Source organism: Electrophorus electricus, chromosome 7 (genome assembly GCF_041902795.1).
Source record: "Electrophorus electricus isolate QZ-2024a chromosome 7, ASM4190279v1, whole genome shotgun sequence".
In the NCBI taxonomy this organism is placed as follows: domain Eukaryota; kingdom Metazoa; phylum Chordata; class Actinopteri; order Gymnotiformes; family Gymnotidae; genus Electrophorus; species Electrophorus electricus.
In genome coordinates this window covers 7,474,451-7,494,999 of record NC_137503.1, presented here as the reverse complement: position 1 = coordinate 7,494,999, position 20,549 = coordinate 7,474,451, and the positions used below count along the sequence as shown (strand labels likewise).

The 20,549-nt window shown below is 47.7% G+C and overlaps 1 protein-coding gene across 2 annotated transcripts in view; it reads right to left on the bottom strand.

Annotated features, from left to right (window-relative positions):
- Positions 1–20,549, bottom strand: part of herc2 (HECT and RLD domain containing E3 ubiquitin protein ligase 2) — a 44,434-nt gene that overhangs the window by 17,290 nt on the left and 6,595 nt on the right. Inside the window, exons 5-45 of one of the 2 annotated variants that reach the window (XM_081717113.1) lie at positions 19,320–19,542; positions 19,080–19,180; positions 17,771–17,912; positions 17,521–17,631; positions 16,794–16,965; positions 16,522–16,695; positions 16,237–16,254; positions 15,516–15,704; positions 15,245–15,396; positions 14,580–14,737; positions 14,375–14,488; positions 12,906–13,157; positions 12,045–12,238; positions 11,704–11,904; positions 11,307–11,535; positions 10,391–10,515; positions 9,925–10,103; positions 9,489–9,673; positions 9,120–9,284; positions 8,745–8,930; positions 8,476–8,646; positions 8,102–8,205; positions 7,857–8,007; positions 7,112–7,326; positions 6,638–6,770; positions 6,200–6,327; positions 5,882–6,077; positions 5,615–5,748; positions 5,246–5,419; positions 4,883–5,019; positions 4,596–4,747; positions 4,287–4,478; positions 3,728–3,915; positions 3,422–3,614; positions 3,133–3,315; positions 2,834–3,018; positions 2,542–2,689; positions 2,078–2,274; positions 1,689–1,919; positions 1,375–1,513; positions 542–688 (exon numbers count right to left, since the gene is read on the bottom strand). In XM_081717113.1, the coding sequence (XP_081573239.1) occupies positions 542–688; positions 1,375–1,513; positions 1,689–1,919; positions 2,078–2,274; positions 2,542–2,689; positions 2,834–3,018; positions 3,133–3,315; positions 3,422–3,614; positions 3,728–3,915; positions 4,287–4,478; positions 4,596–4,747; positions 4,883–5,019; positions 5,246–5,419; positions 5,615–5,748; positions 5,882–6,077; positions 6,200–6,327; positions 6,638–6,770; positions 7,112–7,326; positions 7,857–8,007; positions 8,102–8,205; positions 8,476–8,646; positions 8,745–8,930; positions 9,120–9,284; positions 9,489–9,673; positions 9,925–10,103; positions 10,391–10,515; positions 11,307–11,535; positions 11,704–11,904; positions 12,045–12,238; positions 12,906–13,157; positions 14,375–14,488; positions 14,580–14,737; positions 15,245–15,396; positions 15,516–15,704; positions 16,237–16,254; positions 16,522–16,695; positions 16,794–16,965; positions 17,521–17,631; positions 17,771–17,912; positions 19,080–19,180; positions 19,320–19,542 (6,768 nt within the window). Of the gene's footprint in view, positions 1–541; positions 689–1,374; positions 1,514–1,688; positions 1,920–2,077; positions 2,275–2,541; positions 2,690–2,833; positions 3,019–3,132; positions 3,316–3,421; positions 3,615–3,727; positions 3,916–4,286; positions 4,479–4,595; positions 4,748–4,882; positions 5,020–5,245; positions 5,423–5,614; positions 5,749–5,881; positions 6,078–6,199; positions 6,328–6,637; positions 6,771–7,111; positions 7,327–7,856; positions 8,008–8,101; positions 8,206–8,475; positions 8,647–8,744; positions 8,931–9,119; positions 9,285–9,488; positions 9,674–9,924; positions 10,104–10,390; positions 10,516–11,306; positions 11,536–11,703; positions 11,905–12,044; positions 12,239–12,905; positions 13,158–14,374; positions 14,489–14,579; positions 14,738–15,244; positions 15,397–15,515; positions 15,705–16,236; positions 16,255–16,521; positions 16,696–16,793; positions 16,966–17,520; positions 17,632–17,770; positions 17,913–19,079; positions 19,181–19,319; positions 19,543–20,549 lie in introns of both variants that reach the window. The other variant, XM_081717114.1, reaches the window with a different exon arrangement.

The following is a 20,549-nucleotide window of genomic DNA, read 5'->3' as shown; positions in this document are numbered from 1 at the left end:
AGGAGGCGTGGGGAGTTAACCCCCCACCCCACCCACACCACAAGGAGCTCCTTAGTCACCACAATACTAACTCTGGTAAAGGCTCTGGAGACACTAACCCAGGTAGATTCCTGAGAGCAAGTTAAAGCTGTCCGCCCCCAGACCACCCTGCACTGACTATGTGCTGTGTGAGCAGTGAGTGGGAGGAGCTGCTGAAGAAACAGCACCTCTGAAGAACAGAGGCATTATACACAGACAGGGAACACAGAAGAAATGAGACAGAGAGAGTTAAGAGGCACATCTAAATACACTAAAATACATACACAAAACACACAAATACAAAATAACAGACAAGAGAGAAGGATAGATGCAAGGACAGAGAGGTGATGAACATGTGAGGACCAAGGAAACGGTTAAGGAGAACCAGGATGGGAGAAGAACCTATGAGAGGCATGTGCCTCTGGAGTCCACAGTGAGGTGGTGGTTCTAGAATTCACAGGAGGCCTGTGGCGGCTCTAGAGCCTACGGGAGGCACGTGGTACTAGAGCAGATCAAGCCTTACCACTGGGGTTGGGGTTGGTGTCGAGGATGGCTGACTGGGAGAGGATCTGCCGGAGCTTGTCCTGGTGGGATAGCAGGGCACGTGCCGCCTTCAGTACGTAAAGCCGCAGCTGCTGACATCGCAACAGGTGCACGTCCACCTGGTCTGCTGCAGGACCACACACGCACGCAGACACACACGCACGTGCACCTCAGCTCTGACCACCATGTGGACGTCCTACGGCTCATTGGTCAGCCCCAGTGCATTTATTTTCAGTGCTCATTCAGCACACGTTCATTTTCTGTGCTCTCGCACATGGCAGCCATCAGTGTTGCTCCATAAAGCATCACAGGTAAGTTGAAAGTAGCAGTCAACTGGGGTGAGAATTAACAAATAGATCAATGTACTCTCAAGTCCACCAGAATGTGTATGTAACAAATAAACCAAACTTGAACTTGAACTTGAACTTGAAAGGATTTTGCAAAACCAAATAATTAAAATTTACTTTAGTGCACCAGAGTTGCAGTAATGGCCAGTGTCAACATGGCCAAATTTATGTCCTCATCACAAATGTGTAGCATCACGTTTCATTTCTAATTTTCCTGCAGGAAGAGGAGGGGGCTGAGGCAGTGCAGAAAGGTCACGCTCTCTGGTTAATGAACTCAAAACAGCAGGTTATAACCGTGGCTGGGTTCATTGCTGCATAACAAATTACAGGACACTTCACTGTATAACAACCATGCCAAGCATGCTGTGGTGAGAGTTTGAAGTATAATGTTTTGGGGGCTTCAAGGAAGATTATCTGGGCTCTGCTCTGCTCCAGAGCGAGAGAGAGCGAGAGAGAGCGAATGTACCAGCAAGTCCTCTGCTAAGGGATTTCTTCATGCGCTGCTTCTCCAGTTTGCTCCCTGCCAGGTTGACGAGCTGAGCCCACACACCCAGCATAGGATCTGTGAAGGGCAGGTTCTGAACACTGAATGGCACCACAGGCAGCTGACAAGGAACAAACCAAGAAGATGAAAATTAGATTTAAATATCTCAGCAGTGCATGAGCATGAGGCAGAGAGTGTGCATCAGCAAATGTTAACATATTTTGCTTGTTCTTAGTAATTTTATAGCTCTCCATGAGAGGCGGTTCATTTTCATGTCTTGGGCTGCATGGACGTACTGGTTTGAGCTGGCTTAGCAGACACACTCGGCAAGTCCTCATTTCATGGAACTGCACAGTGATTCGTCCTTTAGGAGTGATTCGCATGACTGTGCCTTCCCCATGCTCCTCATGGAGCACCTGACCACCCAATCGCAGACGTCCATCAATCCCTCCAATTACAGCCAGCACAGCCATCAGACTTCCCACTACTGGAGCCTCTGCATTGGGCATGTACTCCTCCAGCAGTGTCTGACAGACCGACAGACAGACAAGGAGAGCTCATGAAACTCTGGCAGACCCATACCACAACAAATCACTTTATTGCAGTAATTTAAGCAGATGCCTGCAGTACAGATACTGTCACTAAGATTCATTTATGAGTGATGCTGCTAGGATGTTGTGGGTACCGCTTCAGACAGTCGCCCTGCCATGACGTCTCCAATGCCACTGAGCTGCGAGTTAATATATTCGTTGATCAGGCCATTCCATTGGCTAAGAGAGTGCAATGTGCGCAGAACAGCCACAATCTCTTCCGCTAATGTGCTGCTGTGAGTGGCTGTCAAGGAAGCTTGGGGCCGGGACTTCCTCCTACGAAGAGTGCCCTCTGCAGACCAAATGAAAGATGTCACAAAACTGTATCAACAGTCCAATATCCTCCCTTTAATGTGCTACTTAAACACAAAACTGCAGTTATCTGCAAGCATATACCACACATGAGCAAAGAAAGGCCTATGTCTGAACACCCAAAGATCTGAATGCACATCAGAGGAGAAGGTTTATAGTGTATATGACTAAAGTGTAGTGTGCAGTGTTAGGAGGAGTCTGCAGTGTGCACTCGGAAGGGGTAAAGAGCACAGTACATTTACATTACCTCTGAGCAGGGGCAGGTCTGAGGAACAGGTGCTGAGCAGGCTACCCAGGAAGCTGAAGAGTTTCTCCACCAGGAACTTCATATCCTGCGAACGCTCCATTTTATCCCAGGACGGCAGCACAGCCTGCAGTAATCGCAAGGCCAGGATCTGACAGAGAGGGGGGAAACAAACCAGCAGGCCAGTTTGACGAAACACTACAAGCAGACGTTTAACCCTGCAGCAGCTTCCTGTGCCCTGCTGTATAGTAATACTTAGGTGCGCGGGGTTTGTGTGGACGGCAGTGGGCCACACCTGTCTCTGCAGTGTGATGGCAGTGAAGGACTGGTGGCCCTCTACTATACGGATGAGCAGGCTGATCCAGGAAGAGGAGCTCAGGGTGCTGCACATCTGAGGCATGAGTGCTATGCTGCGGATGAAACCCAGAGTGCACCAGCTCCGGTGCTGCTCACGTGAGACCAACCTCTGAGAGGGACAACCTGACACACACACACACACACACACACACACACACTTCAGTTTGTTTTCTTAAAATCATCGCTTCGAGCTCCTGCGCGTTGCTCCAGCACTGAGCAGACGGTGAGTTGAGTTACCAGGCTGGTCGTTGGCACCACTCTCCACCAGCATGCGGAGAAGGCCGCAGAGGGTCCTGGTGGCTCCAGCCTGCATCAGATCTGCGTGAATCCCAGATGACAGGGCCAGAGTCTTCAGCAGATTTACTGTACTGGTCAGCATGATGGCCGTGGGATGAGTGCTCTTCTCCATAACCTCCCCTTCTAACAAAAAGGACATCAAGAACAGTAGACCACTTTACTGCACTAGCCATTTCACCTTCTGTGGGTCACTGAGCCCTGTTCACCACACTAGGAAAAGAGACCTAACCAGCATCATCCTCAGTGTCGGAGTCCTCGGTCGCAGGCTGGACAACAGGGGGAGGCTCAGCCAGCTTCAGGTCATATTTGCCCTCTTTGCCCATCCTGTAGGAGTTGGTGCTGCTGGTGTCCCACTGCACACGAATCCAGCCATCCTCCCCTAGCTCACCAATCACACGGCCCAGACCTGGAGGGGGGCCATCCTTCAGCACAAAAAAACAGGGTGGTGTCTTGTATATGTACTGGTTTTCAACATAATCCAGGTCATAAAACCCAAATGTTCATATGCATCCATCATTAGTAAGTTGGCACACACCTGGTCACCCCACTTCCAGTCCTGCCCTCTCATGACCCGGGTGCCGATCTTCATCATGGCGGCGAGCTCTGGGCCAGAGGCAGGGAGGGGAGCGGGGGTCGTCTCCTTCCTGGACTCCTCCAGCACAGTGGCAGAGCCGCCGTGAGCTCCAGAGCTCAGCTCTTCCTCACTGCTGTCTGTACTGGGACCTGCACAAAACACAGCACTGCCTAACTACACTGCAAAGAAGTCTGAAAATGTACATCTGAAAAAGGAATTGGAGAAACCCCCTCACACACTTCCGAGCATGTCCATTTTACAATCTACTGTAGAAAACATAGCTACTAGGTTCACTGAAGGACTTAATGGTTTTGTTAATAAGAAGGACAGCAACATAAGGAAGAACTGAAGGATATAGAACCCTGACACTCAATCCGGGCCCTCAAATCCAAACCATAGTCAGATTGTTGTAATCAGTGGGCAATTTAATAACAGATTAGCAGCTCTATCATTACACCTGACTCTTTGAGGAACAAGGATTGAGAATTGGGTGTAGAAGAAGAGATCACTGTGGGCAGACCGATAAGCCGCAGGACGCTCTGCGTGAGGGCCAGGGTGCCAGAGTTGAGCAGCAGACTGAGGCTGTTGGCTCCGTGTTTCAGAGAGAGCATGTGCAGCATGGCCAGGAGGAAGCGGGCCTGGGGTATGGTGCCCAGACTGGGCCCCGCGGTGTTTTCATTCGTGATGGTCTGCAGAGGCACTGGCTGCACGCCTGATGGGGAAGAGCGATGGGCAAATCATTGCTACAGCACACTGGAACTAAACTTCAGGAACCTCTAGAAAGGACCCAAAATGCTGTTTCTGAGTGAGGCTTCAGAAGGTGGCGTACCCAGCTCTTTAAACCTGCCACTGGCCTCCAGCAGGACGTTGCGGATGTTGTGGATGGCCCAGGTGTACAGCTTGCCAAAGGTGACCTCCAGCAGCATGCGGTTAAAGGGAGGAATGAGGTCCACATCCTTCAGGCAGTCAGACAGCGGTTCCCTACACAGGTGCAGAAACACATGGAAATAATGCACTGCATGTAAAAATATGCACTTTATATACATCCCTCTGAAAAGGATGGATGGATGGACATACAGACACAGTGACTTCTAAAGCAGGGTTTTGCCCACTTACCCTATACTGGGCCCTTCGGGGATGAGTCTTTGCCAGCCACAGAGCATAGCGTATTGTACGGAAGGCAGCAGGAAGTTTTTGGATGCTAGTTTAAGCATGGTGTCGATACCCTCCAGCCTCACCTCCGCCCGCTCCAACTGGGGAGGGAAGTGGCATAAGGCTCTTACTCATGTCAAATTCCCACTCATGCAACTCCTATTAAAATACTATTGAGTCTAAAAAGTTGTTTTAATAACAAAGAACTTAAATAAGTTACTTGCTAAACTAATTTCACAATTTCTTTCTTAAATGTAATAGGATACACAGCCCAATGAGTGGGTTGAAGTTGTGGAAGGGATCATTAAGCCCTCTCTGTTCTCCAACCTGTTTGAGGAGGCACTTCCTCATCTTCTCGACATCAAGGGGCTCCTCTTTGAGGGCAAACTCCACGATGGTGCCCATGAGGCTGGACTGGGAGCAGGAGCCCTGCAGGCTGGGCTTTAGCCAGCGATACTTCTGAACGCTTGCTACAGTGTTCAGCAGGGGTTGCCACTTATCCTGCTGTATGCACAAGCACACACACACACACGAGAACACAGAGTGAGTTAGTTATGAAAAGGAGTGTGCAGAATACCACTCCGGAATAAAATGTAATGAATGGAACAAATGCATCCAACTCTAAAGCAACAAAAGAGCAAAGATAAGCCATCTGAGAGTGAGGCCAGCCTGGTAGGAGGTGCAAGGATGGATCACCTTGGGAGATTTGACAGTGGTTTGCTTCTTATCCACAGGTGGGGGGCTGATGGGAAGTGGAGGGTCCTCCTCATTGGTCCCGTCCCTCTCCTGCTTGCACTCCTCCACATCAGCCGACTCCAACTTCTTCGGCACTGAGAGAAAGAGGAGCCACAGAGGTGGATTAGGCCGCAGGGCAGAGTTGGGGCTGAGGTTTAATCTGGGCCCCTTGCTGAAACTGTCCTGGCTCGTGTTAGCAGGTGGGTGTTTGTACTTGGTTGAGCCCACCTCGCTTCTTCCTCAGCTCACGGATGAGCTTGCGGGTGATCATCTTCCAGCGGGGCTGGGAGCTCAGGAGCTTCATCTTGCAGACGACGGACAGGTCATTACTGACGGCCGGCCTCAGCTCGTTGAAAAGGAAGCGCAGCCTTTCCACCACAGGAGCACACACCTCCTTATACGAACGGCCCTGCTCCTGGTGTGTCTGCACCAAGCAGATTCCAGGGTTTATGACACAGGCCGAGGTATAAGACGAGGCGAAAAAACATCATAAATCAATAAGGCCATTTTGCCATAGAGCAACTGACCTGCCATTAAAAGTCTTACTTTGATTAAAGAGCACTTGGCCTGGTACACCATTCGACACACGTCAATCACAGATTTGGGGAGAGACCTCTGCTTCCCCTGGTCCACGGCCAAGGCACACTGATTGACGAGTGAGAGGGCGACGTGACCTACACCAGGGAGGAGCTACTGTCAGTCACTTCCCTCCCAACAAAAAAAGGAAATATCCACCAACATATAAACACAGACAGAGAGAGACAGAGAGAGAGAGCAAGAAAAACACACAGTTACATGGCCTTAATCACTCCCGGAACAAGTGAGGACAAAATAAACACACATCAAAATCATAGATGATTTAATGCCTGCTTATTTTGTTGTCCTCACTTGTCCAGAAAATGCAGGGGGAAAACACTCCAAAATCCTGACATTTCACCAAAGGGTAACAATGCTGTTGGTGCTGAAGGGCAGTTGCTAGGTTACCAAGGTCCTGGTGTTTAAGAAGGCAACAGAGCAGCAGGCGGCCCACTTCCTCTACAGGGTGCTCTGGCGGGAAAGTGATGGGAGTGATGAGATGATACTGCTTACAGCACCGCTCAATTTGACATAAAAAATCCTGAAATACATACAGGAGAATTTTATCTAAGCGCTGTGCACTCCAGGTACACACTGTATAGGTGACATCAGTAAATAAGGAAATAGAAAAGCAAAATGAAACCAAAGAAACATTTTAAAAATCAAGTATTAAAAAAAAAAGATATCGATCATGATTTCACCCATTAGATCTTCAGATAATGAAAAATGTACTGCATGACCCAGGAATAACAAGAAAGGTAAAATTAGTGAGGTATATAATGATTCTGAAAATGTATGTTTACATATGTTGTATGAATGAGTATATGGGCACTGGTATACATTTTTACTGGCACATACAGGGGTCCAAGTGCACGGGTGTACCTTCACAGTGTGGTCCTGGATAGTGTTATCAGCTACTGCCTGAAGGAAGGGCTGCGCGTGGTCACTGAGGGTGCTTCTGCGAGAGTAGAGTTTGGATTTGTCAGGTGTGGTGGTCCCTGGAGAGCTGCAGTGGTCCTCATCCTTCTCTTCATTGTAATTATAGTGGATCTGACTAGTCTGCAGACCCCCACAAAAGATCGATGACTGAAGCCATTCTGAGGAACAACAAAAAAAAAATTTAATTAAAAAAAAAAAATCAAAAAAAAAAATCAAAGTAAACAGTTTGTAAATTTGTAAAAATCCTTGGCCACAAGATAAAACACCCTTCCAGAGATTAACTTTTTTCTTTCTATAAATATCTTTCTATAAATCAAACCGCCACTGAATTGAAGAAAAGTGGAAAAAAAGCATCGTTATTTTCACTGCTCATAGCTAGGTCTGTGTTATCCAAGGGCTTGCATCATACTCTGTTTTTGCTGTCATTATTAAAAATGGTGTCAGAAGTGGGAAAGTATTATGAGGCCATCTGGAGCTTCATAATGCCCTTGGTTAAAGAAAACCCACCCCTGCTGTGAGGGGACAGTGTGAAGTCCAATGTCAACCCCTGGTGAGGAGCAAAATGACTCTGGATGAAGGGTGGATGTGCGAGAGAGACAGGTTGAACCTGGATGGGCATGGATGCTGCCCTCTGCTTTTTGTGTGTGTGTGTGAGAGAGAGAGAGAGAGAGCGAGCACAAGTGCTTACTAGCACATTCTATCTCCATGCGAGAAAGTGGTGTGCTCATTGCTAGGTATGATGCATGAAGACCCAGAAGCAGGCCCAAGTTCCTCTCTGTGTCATTGAGGGGCGAGGACAAGCTGCTCAGGTCTGGCGTCGTCACCGTCTCCTGGTTCGGCTGCACACAGGTCATGTCATTATTCCACTGGAGTCAGTAAAGCTTTACATTACATTAGGCTTAGTGAGAAATAAGCCGACATAAGAAGACATGCCTCCATGTACTGGCCCACACAAAAAGCCAGCATAGACCCCCGGGTATCCTCGAACTGCAGAGCTGCCTCTAATGCCACCACAGGGTCCTCTCCAGCAAACTGAGCTGCACAGGACAGAGCGCCACCATGAGGATGCAACACTACTCCTCATTAGAAACCAAATATAACATCCTTCATAAACAAACAAGGAAGAAAATATCCTGACATCTGTACAAAACCTGAGGCAAATTGATTTTACTTCCATCATACTCATGAACCTTCTGATCAGGGCTCATTTCTGGAAGCCCTTAGATCTGGTGTAAGCTTTCTGTAAATAGGCAATAGACGCAAACTGACTGAATACTATATCTCTACTCGCATTACAGATTGCATACCAAGAATAGTATTTCCAGTAAGAGACTGAGCTTGGAAGTCCTTGATATCATAGACTTTCCCATCAATGACCGTCCAAAAGCCCCCATCTTTATTGTGGTTCTCCAGGTCAGCTTTGCGGATGAGCGACACCTCCTCATTGTTCCTCGAGCTTGGTCCATTGAAGAATGACCCTGAACAGATGTCGAAGAACAGGATTGCTTACTCAGAGATGGAACAAGCAACTCCAAACAAACCTCAGCTCACAGAACATGCGAGAATTTCCACAAACCCATGAGGCCGGGCCAGGCCAGGTCTTCGTTGTCGTCCCTCTCATGGCCTGGGGCGAGGTGGTTGAAGCGGTCCAGGTGCTCGAGCAGCGCGGCCAGCAGGGGAATGGAGCCAGTCTCCTGCATCAGGCCAGCATCTAGAGTCAGTAGTAGCACAATGGACACCACCAGCTCTGGGAGCAAGACTCCTGCAGGAATACAGTTGGATCACGCAGTTAACAAAGCCAGCTGGCAAACAGAGACATACTAAATTCACCACCATCAACGGCGAGAAGAAAAATGACAAGAACAAGGACATGCAGAAATCCTGGATATTTTAGATTTTTTTTTTTTCATGAAATAATAGATTGTGGTCCACTAAGAGAGCAGAGCTTTACCTGTAAGATCTCCCTCGATGACGCGGGACACCTCTGCAAAATGACGGTGACTGTTGAAGGCGATGCTGGTGGCCACAGGAAGGATGTCTCCAATGTGGGTACATAGCAAGGCAATGTACTTCTTCAACAGTGAGCCCACTCCCAGAATCTCAGGGTGAGTCAAAGCTGAAACACCACAGAAGCCAAATAAAATTAAATCTCTCACAGGGGAGGAAAAAAAAAAAAAAAAAATCAAATAGAAATCTACTTCTAAATGAGTCCAAACAGTTTGATTGTGGTTAGAAATCAGAAAGAACGGAAAGAAAGCCCTTTAGAATGGTTTAACAGTATGTTTACTAGACATCACACACTGTATGTGCATATACTCACTGTATCCCCCTACTCCGGCAGCGCCGTGGACCCCCATGTAGAGCTTGCAGACCAGCAGCCTCTGGAAGCGTAGCAGCAGGTCTAATGAGGCCGAGCGCTCTTTGCTCACCTGCTCGGCGTCCTGGCAGTGTGAAATGCGCCGTGCCACATCTTTCAGCCGCGCTATAGTCTGCGACGCGATGTTCCTGCACGTGACAATACTCATCAGGAAACATCAGACAGAGGGAAAGCACCAAGAAACCACACAAGTCTCCCCCTCCATGGCAGCCATTGCTATGTACTAAATTTGTGTTTAGTGAGCATAAGAGATAAAAATATAACTAATAGGTAAAAACCATCTTTCTCCACACACCCCTTGCTGAATTTGCCAGTGCTGTATCAAGAGGGAGTGACTGGACAGGGGTGTGGTTGTGTTGCGGCCCAAGGCCGTAAGTACCTGAGCAGCTGCTGGACGAGCTGCACCAGAGGCAGGCTCTGCTTGCTGGCCGACTCGTAGATGCCCGTGTTGATGAGGTCTTTATCCAGGGTGGTGCGGCAGCGGTGAAGTGTGGAGGCGTTGGCCTCCTGCTCGTCAATCTCCTTCTCCTTCTGCGCCTCCTTTTTGGCCTCGATGTCCTGATGGACCACGAACAGACGGACTCCATTTAAAAGGCTGAGAACCTATTTTGCACTCAGACATTTAAAATTTGATAACTCCAAGCTGGGCAATAACCACAGACCAAAAAGTAATATAAAAGAGGGGTTTATCAGCACAAAACAAATAAGTGCACCTTCCCAACATTTGCCATGTGAGGGTTAGGCACATCACCGTGCAGTCACTCAGTCTTCCTGAGGTGTGACGGATATGGATGTGAATGTGGATGTGAAAGTGATGACGTGGCTACTCAGTAACGTACACCGACCTGGATCTCAGCTGTGATGGCAGCATTGAGAGCAGACTCCAGGCCGCCATCTGCCATTAAGCTGCTGACCAACAGGTCAATCATGAACCGACGACCCGGACTCACACTCATCTCGTTACCAGAGGCTGACAAAAACAACAGACATTTTTTTCACTACACTCTCTTGGATTAATATCAAAGACTTCATGAGTGAACAGTTTTTTCAATAATGTTTTTGTTTCCTTTGACACTAGTGCCGCTAGAAGGATCGGCACCAAAGTTCGGCCACCTCACTTCCGAGGACATGATGCGGGCACACAACGGTTTGCAACGGTGTACAATGAGATTAAGTTTGTCCTACGAGGGGCGGCAATCTTTTCACCACAGAACAAAGACAGCTAGCTGGTAAGATAACCGAGACAAATATCTGTCGCAGAATGAAAATGAGTTGTGTGGTCCATGCAGTTTTGTACACGCAGTATACCAACATTGTTAGCAATATTTAAATATTGTTTTCAGATATGGTTTTTTTGCTAAAATAAAGTGCTAAGGCAGAACGTGTTTTGATTTTCTTCAGAAAGGGGAATTGCATAATATGAAGAACTGGCTGATATTAAGGGGCAACTAATTTTAAGGGCATTGAGGTTACCAAAGAAGTGAATGTCTTTTGTAAAAAGTAAAAATACTATTCCTAAGAATAGTAAAAACACTACTCTGCAGCTCAGAAAAACCAGAGGGCACAACAGCTAATAGAAAATAAAACATTTAAGGACTGAACATGAGAGCATAAAAGGACAAGGTGAACAGAAAGATGTCGGATTACTCCTTGCTACAGGACATGCAAGAACACCCTTTAACATCACAAACCCTCACTGCGCCTCACAAACTCTGGGCTCATTAAGGAGTGTGCTCCGCCCCCTTGGCCCATGACACCCACCTGCATTGGGCAGCAGTGAGGACAGGGCCCTGGCTCTCTCCTCAGCGGTGGGCAGTAGCACTGACCAGCCACTCTGGAGCACAGCCTGCGCTGCCGTCTGCACTGTGTTCAGCACCCCGGCGTTGCTGGCCAGCGTCACCACCGTCTGCTTGAGGTTGTTGAGCAGGCCGCTGCCCAGGCCCAGGGCCAGCTCCTCCGGGTCCACCTGGTTACTGATCGCCGCGTGGAGCTGGATGACGCAGACAAGAGGATCAGGGGTGGTACGGCAAGACCCAATAAAGCATGGGGAAGAAAGCGGGTGAACGCCTGGCATCAATAAAACCCCATCTATATGACAAAGATGAATAATGCAGCCTTAAATGCGCATGGCGCTCAGGTTCACGAGAGCGCGGCTGACCTGAAGTCTGAGCAGGTTGAGTGTAGCCACCACCATGCACTCCTTCTCCTGAGGCGGCGGCCAGTCCGAGCTGCCGTCCATGCCCTCGCTGACCTGCCGTAGCAGCAGATCCAGCTGCTCAAAGGTCATGGGGCACACATCCACGACGAAGGGCACACGCAGGCCCACGGACCACTCTGAGCACGAGGACCACGCGAAACTCTGTGTGTGTGTCAGATACACACCGACAGAACAAAGGGCCATATCAAAAATGCTAACCCAGAGCCAAACATCCCTACACTCTGGCACAGATGTTCAGTAGTAAACTCCCAGGTTAAACCGAACATGTGAGGTAGCAGTACCTGACCCGGGCCACAGGAGATGCCAACTATGTGTTTGGAGTTGAGGCCTGGCAGGGCTTTGGGCTGCTTCTTGTTGGAGAAGAGGGTGTCAAAGTGCTGCAGCTTATCATTACTGCCCCAGCTGTGCACCTCGCTGTCATCAGTGAGGGCCAGACAGTGCGTGGAGCCCACTGCTATATCCACCACCTTTTTACCTGGAGATTGAAGGATGGAGCACACACTTCAGAACACAAATAGGTCAGAAAGGAGATCAGACAACTAGGTGAAATGGCAGTGTTAACTGTGCAGCCTTAACGCAGTAAGGACAGTGCTGTTAGTGTAAAATTGACAGGTGTCTAGAGAACAATGGTAAAAATAATGACAAACAAAAAGCTGAGTAAGGGGGCATTAACACGGCAGCTTTTCAAACACTCCAATGCTTATTGTACTGGTCCATGGAGCAATGCACACCACGACTGAAGTGCTCTCCTGTAGCCTGCACAACACAGTTGAATTGGAAACCAACTTCTGAGCTGAGAGCATAGATAAAGAGCCATGTCATTCGCTGCTGATAAGTCCAGATCAAGGATGCCTTCTCTACTCATGCAAAATGGAAGAGAAGCTAGTTTTGGTTGTTTAACACCTCAAGCTCTACAACACCTGAAACAAAAATGACCATATCAGAATGCAAAAAGAGCCCAAGTTTGTTTAGTTTTCTAAATATTTATTGAGTGTCTTGTTATTTTTGACTTTCTCTCAGTTTGGCAGTATTTTAGCTATTTAGTGTACCCCCAAAGTATGGAGTTTTACTTTTTTTAAACATGCGATGCAGCACATCTCACTTTTAAATTGGTGTCGCTTGAACGGCTCCTAAGCGCTCACCTTGTAGACTGTCCAACAGTTTGGGGTAGCGGACGTGCTCATCTGTGCCGTGGCCGAGCCGCTGGTTGTCTCCTTTGCCCCAGGTGTACACCTGGCCGTCCTTAGTGAGGGCCACGGAAAACTGGCTTCCACAGCACACCTTCACAATGTCCAGATCCTGCAGCTTCTCCACCACCTTAGGACTTTTACAGCCGTCACTGCCCCCACGGCCCAGCTTCCCATAGTCCCCGTCCCCCCATGACCATACCTGGCCTATGGAAAGGCACACAGAGTCCGACAGAGACAGAACAAAGGAGGGCAAGTTAAATGGTCATTACAAACATTACACACTTGCTTCCTGGCCTGAACCTAGAACGTCAGTTAACTGACCCCGAAAACAGCCGCATCAGAAAAGTCCAAGATCCAAGATCCAAGAGCTTTTTTAATCTAATATTATCATTATTATTGTTGCTGCTGTGTTTAAGGTTACATCAAGAGGCTGAAACAGACCACACCACTTCTTATTAGAAGAGCAAAAAATATACACAAATGCATTGAACTGAAATGCATTCCAAAGGAATTTGTTACACTTCATATACAAACAGTTAGCAGCAACAGCTGTAATGTTTTCATTCAAATTAAATATTTGAAATGCAAATTGAAATAAACATCTTAAATATCACCTTAAATATCATCTTAAATAAACCATTTCAGTATGTTAAATACAACAATAAGCTTGGCAGCAGCATCTAAGCAGGTATTAGGACAATTGTAGCAGCAGCAACAGGCTGCAAAATCTGCCATTTTCCACTTCAGAGTGGTTAGTCATTAAGTACAATGAAGTCGAGCAACTTCTCTGTAATCCCTTCAGCCTTTGAACTGTCCGCTGAAAGTTTATTGCGTTACTGGAAAGCATCAGCGAGAATCTGCTCCCTGATGGGGTCTTCCTGTCTGATAGCTAGCATGAACTCCTGGTACTCTTTCACATAAAACCTCTGCACGTGCTTGATTAAACTCGTCACGCTGTATGACGCAAGCATACTTCCAGTCCTCAGCACGCTAGCCACACACACCCACGCACACCCACCAAGCAGTCGTCTTGCTTTTTGGCATTTCCAGACTAAAATATCTCTAAATAAATGACATTGTAGTCAAATCAGCAGCTAATATTTGCTCACTCAGTTACAGACTGAAGTTGCTGCGTGGGTAAGATGTGGAACGAAATATGGATCAGTGCCGTGGCTCAGGTTACATTATGTTTCGTTACAGCAGGTTCATGGTCCAGCACGAACTGGAATCTTGATCGGTAAGTAGATCGGCTTTGTCTGCCCGATATCCAACGAACAAATGATGCTGACCGGATACTGATATAGGATTGGCTTGAACTCATCTCTAAGAAAAATGCTTTTTTTCCCCCCATTAAAGATAGATCCCTGGGTGAATCAATGGGAGGAAAAAATAAGATTCAGGTTCTACTAAGCAGCTCTTACCATTCTCTGTGACTGCAAGGGTCTGTGCATCTCCACTGCCACAGGCCACATCGATCACCTTGAGCCCCTTCAGTGTGCTGACCAGCATGGGGGTGGTCTGGTCCTCACTGGAGCCTACATGAAGGCAACAAAGACAATAATAAAGCCTCTGCCACTGGGCCACTTGGGAGGCAAGGCTACAGCGCGAGAGAAGTATGGACGTTACCGTGGCCCAGCCGACCATAGTTGCCTCGGCCCCACGTGTACAGCTCTCCATCTGCTGTGATGGCTGCACTGTAGGTGCTGCCGCAGGCTATGTGCACCACGTGCTTTCCCGCCTGCTTCCCAGAGAACACCGCAATCATGGTTGGCTCCTCCAGGTACCTGCACAGCAAGAGGATAACAGGAGTTCTGCTCACTGCTCAGCTTAGATAATGAGCAGTGTTGTACGGTGAGCATTTTGCCTCAGAATGCTATTAGAGCTCATCAGTGCCCTAGCATAAAAATGACATTATATGATGGCAGGCTGGCATTTTTAATAAGCTATGTAAAGATACTTATTTATGCAAAGGTGTTTATTTTAATGGGTCAGGCAAAAATGTTAATTTCTTTAGTAGTGGACTGATTAAAAGATTGTTTATTTGCTTTAATATGTGCTTTAGAACTCAGCCACTATGGGACTGTAAATCACAGTAAATAAGCATCATTAAAGTGAATGCTACACCAGTACTAGAATATTAGCAATTAAGACACTGAATGCAAAACTCAATGCAGTCTTCAAATAGGTGATCACACTACAGCAGTATTCATTTCTGTAACCTTACTAAGTTTATTCTTCACAAACCAGAACGCCTGAAGTCAAGTTTGTTCTGTCAGTGAGGGGGCTCTTACGTGGTGTCTCCATGGCCCAGGCGGCCTCCATCTCCGCAGCCCCAGGAGAAGAGCTCTCCGTTGGTGGAGAGTGCCAGGTAATGCTGCCCTTCTGGGTGAGCTGCCAATTTCACTATCTTCCTGGATGAAAGCCCATGGACCAGCATAGGGGACTACACAACAAAACAACTGGTTCAACTGCCAGTGCTTGTGATTCAGTCATGCAAACTAAGTGAATTAAACCTTGTACACGTTAAAAACACAGATGCTGCACTGCAACTGGGGGGCTCACCAGGTTGGTGCTTTTGTAATTCTGGGTGTAGACAGCGCCAGAAACGGACAGGATGAGGAACCCCTTCTCTGAGCACACGATCTGGGTGACCCCCAGGCTTGACATAGCCTTGCACTGGATTGGTCCGTTCACATTAGCATACACCTTCCATCCTAGCAGACCCCAGCCAATGACCTCCTGCAAGGTCCCCTAAAAACAACGCATAACAAGCATTGGGGACTGGGGTGTGGTTTCTCCCTGCCTGCTGCCAGGGAGCAGATTGTGAAGGTGTACGTCATAGAGCTGGAGCTCTGCAGCTGACTTGAACTAATCTTGTGAGATTTGCTTATCCCTCATACTTAGGTTGTATGGGGTATTCATGCCTTACACACTACACACCAGAATCCACAATCTCAGGGCTGTTCCTAAGGGCCCACCTAAATGCTGTTTACACTCAGTGCATGCTTTATAAAGCCAATGCAAATAAAAGTGCAAATAGATCACTCCCTGATTTCCATGCATCATTCATAAACACCAATTAACAGTCATATAGCCGTTATTGCTCTCTTGCTTTCAATGAAAAATACAAACATTCTGTTGCTTACAGTTATGAGGGACTCTCAAGGCTAGCCCAAGAAAGATCACACTCTAGTGCTGTGCTTTAAAGCTCTGACTTCACAATAGCAAGATAGCAAGAAATCAAAATAGAGAGCAGGCAGAAGTGCACAATTAATCCAGTTACCTGCACAGGGCCATGGTCCTCCATCAGCACCGGCACAGAAAAAACACAATTAGACATACAACAGTTTAAGTGACATGTATGTTGAAATCAGTGAGACTATAAAGGCAATAGGGACAGCAAGAATACACAACCACAGATTCACTACAACTCTGACCTTTTGGTAACCCCTACTTACTGATGTGGCATTATTAAGCCTCAACAAGATTAGCACAAACAGAAGGGGGAGCATTAAGTAAAGCTCAAGCGTGAGCTGGCGTGACCATTACGGCCTGACAGGTGCAGTACCTTGCTGGAGGTGGGAGAGCTGCACTGTGGGGGGCTGCAGGGCACTGCTAGACGGTCCAGGTGGGCCATGATCACCACAGCTGTCTGCCGGAGGTCAATGGCCAGGTCGTTGTCTTGGGGCAAAGTCAGGTAGCGCAGAAAACACTCGTTGGGGCTCAGTGGGGCCGACAGAATCTGCAGGATGGGAGAGAGGCATCTGCCTTACTTTCACAAAACCGTGGATGTGGCCCCGCAGTGTGGCTGTGACAGGTGGCAGAGGACAGGACTCCCACCTGAAGCTCCTCCTCTGGGATGGGCTCCTCCTTACTGCCGTGGATGCTCTGCAGGCGTTGCAGCAGGGGCAGCAGTGGGGCGCTGGTGCCTTGGCTAGAACGTTCGTTATCCATCTCTCTGGTTCCCCGGTCCCACAGCCGCAGCAGCAGCAGCACGGCCGACAGCAGCTGACTGCAGCCCACAGGCAGCGGGGGGCGACAAAGGGCATGACAGGATTCGTCAGCACAGTATTTAGCTACTGTTATCTACTCTGGGTTAAGGTAGGCTTAGGTTCAAGTACACATTCACAAGTCTTAGGATGATGGAAATAATGAGTAAGAACATCACAGGCTCTCAGAACATATTTAATAACAGTTTTTTCCTGTAAGCAATACACATAACAATTTGACATCATAAGCCAACTTCATATGACTAGAGAGGTCCAGCTGTCTCAATGAGCTGTCTCTGACTACAGCACTGTGCACACTTGTTTACCCTTCTACTATTTTTGCAAACACACACAGCAGTTTTTTTTATTATTCACACAGCCTACCTTTAACAACAGTTTTAAGTTTTCAAAGCAGATAGTCTGTATGCATACTGCCTTGATACATTTGCAATATTGCCTACGTCAAAGCAAGTGAGATTACATTGTATGTTGCCTGTTTGCTGCTTGTAAAAACTGTCAGCCCCGTTTCCAGTGAGAGTGCTGGTGTTTGGAGGTGTGCAGGGAGAAGGCGTGCTTACCTGAGCGTGCCCCTCTGAACCGCCAGCTCCAGAAGGATGGCGAGTACCAGGTGCTGGTCCTGCAGTGGGATGTTGCTGGGGGCTTTACCACTGCACCCTCCATGCACATCACTGCTCCGCAAACAAATCACAATGTCACCATGAGCACCACAGTTAGAGGACAGAGTAATAAGGATGAATGCCAGTGCAGTGAACATGTGCACATTATCATATACTCACATTATGTATCAACACAGGGTGAATAACTAACCTGAGGAATTTGGTAGCTCTCTCAACAACCTCCAGCCAGACCGATGACACGGTACCTTCGTCAAACAGAGTGGCCTCTGGGAGAGCACGCAGGGCATCCAGAGACTCCTGCAGAAGTTCACTGCACAGGTCTGCATCATCACCTATACCAACATATAGTACAATGCTGCTCTGGGGAGGATTTGGCAACCCACGCTCAAACAAATCATTCATTTCAGAACTTCAGAACTAGAATTTGCTCCCCCATCCATAGACCTACACAATATTGCAACCTGGCATAACACCCTTTCCTTTACCACTTGCTGTTTTCATTTTACAGTCCATCTCTTCCTTTTGCACTGAGGAATGTAGCAGCTCTGGCCTTCAGACTGGACCCAGGCATGCGATTCAGGTTAGATCTCTCCACTTGGAGCCAGAGAAACTGGTCCCACCCATTCCCAGAGGACACCACTGCACCGTGCAATACTGCTCTCATCATCGCTCGAGCATGCTGGAGAACATCACTCCCCTGATCCAGAGGCAATGCTTGGAGTTCAAGCAAAAGAACAAAAGTACAGCAGGAGGCTTTCCATGTTTGATGCTGTAGCAAGCTGAAACTAGTTTCAGGCTTGGAAATTATTTTTGGCAGGGCACAGGGTGGGCTCTACACAGATCATGCTGAAATTCCACAGACAGATTTTTCACATATTTTCATGGCCCAACAGGCAACGATGATAAATGGAAACATCACAAGAACACAAGATTCCATTACATTTTTATTAAAGGCCACCTTAACACATCCAAAATCAATAGCAGAGCCAGTGAGTGTTTTCCACTGCAGCATGTTAAACAGCTTACACAGCTTCATGAGTCATGTCAGCATTAGCATTTGGTGTTTTTTTGGAAGTATAGAGAAAGATATGCGATATCAATCTTTCAACTTGGTGTGGTGTTTCAGCCAGGCTGTGTACACCACACTTAACCTGTAACTATGGGATGATTATACAACAAAGGTCTAGTTACCTAACACAGAAAGACAAAGCTGCTTTGTCCTTCATGTCACAGGAAAGGAACAGGAGCAGGTGATTGGTGTTAACTGTGTCTCTACCCAACAGCCACTGGTGAATCCTGCTCTGAAGTTAAATGCCTTTGAGGGCACACTTTCCTAGCATTAGAGTTCTGAGAAAGAGCATCTATGTCAGACAGCTAAAGAGATTTACTGAAAGTAACACCTACTTTAAAGGGTTCATAAAAGAGTGACAGACAGCGAGCCTTTTAATGTTTACACTAAAGGCATCCAATGTTTGCACTAAAGGTGGCAGGCTACTCACCAGACCTCCAGGCTCGACGGAGGAAAGCGAAGGCAAAGGAAAGCGCAGCCCTTGAACCAACTCGAGCCAAGCCTTCTACTCCCTTACTGACAGGCCGAGCACTATAGAGGCAGACACACACACACACACATCATAATGAGGCTTTGCTTGCTGTAAAACAGTGCGAAGATACAGGAAAGTGCAACTGAACACCGAGTGATAGCAATTCGCATGTCTGGCTCCGGTGGCCTGCCCTCGTACCTCTTATTATCGGCAGCAGGCAGCGGGGGACTGGGTGGGCTCTTCCAGCGGGCTTTGTACTTTTCCTCCATCATGCTGTGGGTGAGGGAGATGAGGTAGCGCTCCAGGATGAGCAGCCGTTGGCTCAGGCGCCGTGCTGACAGCGCACTCTTGGCTGCCTGCGCTGCGATGCTCTGCTGCTCGGCCACCAGCACCATCAGGCAGTCCTTCAGCTCGCCTTCGTCTAAGCGCACACACGCACACACACACACACACACACACACACACACACACACACACACACACACACACACACACACACACACACACACACACAGAGTCGTCACACAGCTCCACCCTCAGGCCAATCGCTTACAAAACATTTGTAGCTAGAGCAAACGAAAAACAAAGAAACAGTATTTTCCAAAGCGCCTAGGGATAAGCACCGCCCACAATTTTGCGCTATCCCAACTCCTAGCACACCTGTACTGGGTACTCAGTCCTCTGATTGCTTGGTCTGGGCATGTGGCTGGCTGGGACAGAGGCCCCAGGACACGGTTAGGCAACACCGATTTACTTCAAAACAATGGTACAACTGCAGGGCAACTCAAAGTCTAAATTTTAGGTAGTCCTAGACAATTATGAGATCTTTTATCTGGGAACAACTTTGCCCCATGACAAATGCAGCTTCAAGAACCGGATTATATATTTGGGATAAAAATATTAGGCATTTTCCCAAAACTGCCTTTGGTCATTAATCAGAAATATATGAAGGGGGATAACTGACTTGGTCTAATTGTGAACAGTCTATAAATCGGCAATCCCTCTAACTGTGGTTATTTCTACCACATCTCCAGAAAAAAGATCAAAGTCAGTGAGGAAAAAAGCAGTGGTTTATTGACCGTTTTGCCATCAAAACAGGGGGTGGGGGCGAAGACGGGTAGTCAAAATTCCTGACTGTTTCTGTCTTTACAGAGTCCTCTTAGGTTCAGAACCAGCCAAGCACATTTAACTCACTGAAATAGCTGGAAACTGGCCTTGTATAACAGAACAGCAAGACAGAGAAAATTAAAATAGCCATTCTGAAATCCACTTAAGCTTTCTGCAAGCCAGCTAGTCTCCCACTCAGAGGCCCTGAACGCCTACGCTACATCCTCAGTGGCACTGCACTTAACAACACATGGTGGTTCAAGTGAGTGAGGGAGAGATGGAGACGGACAGAGGGTGAGAGGGAGCAAGGGAGGGAGAGAG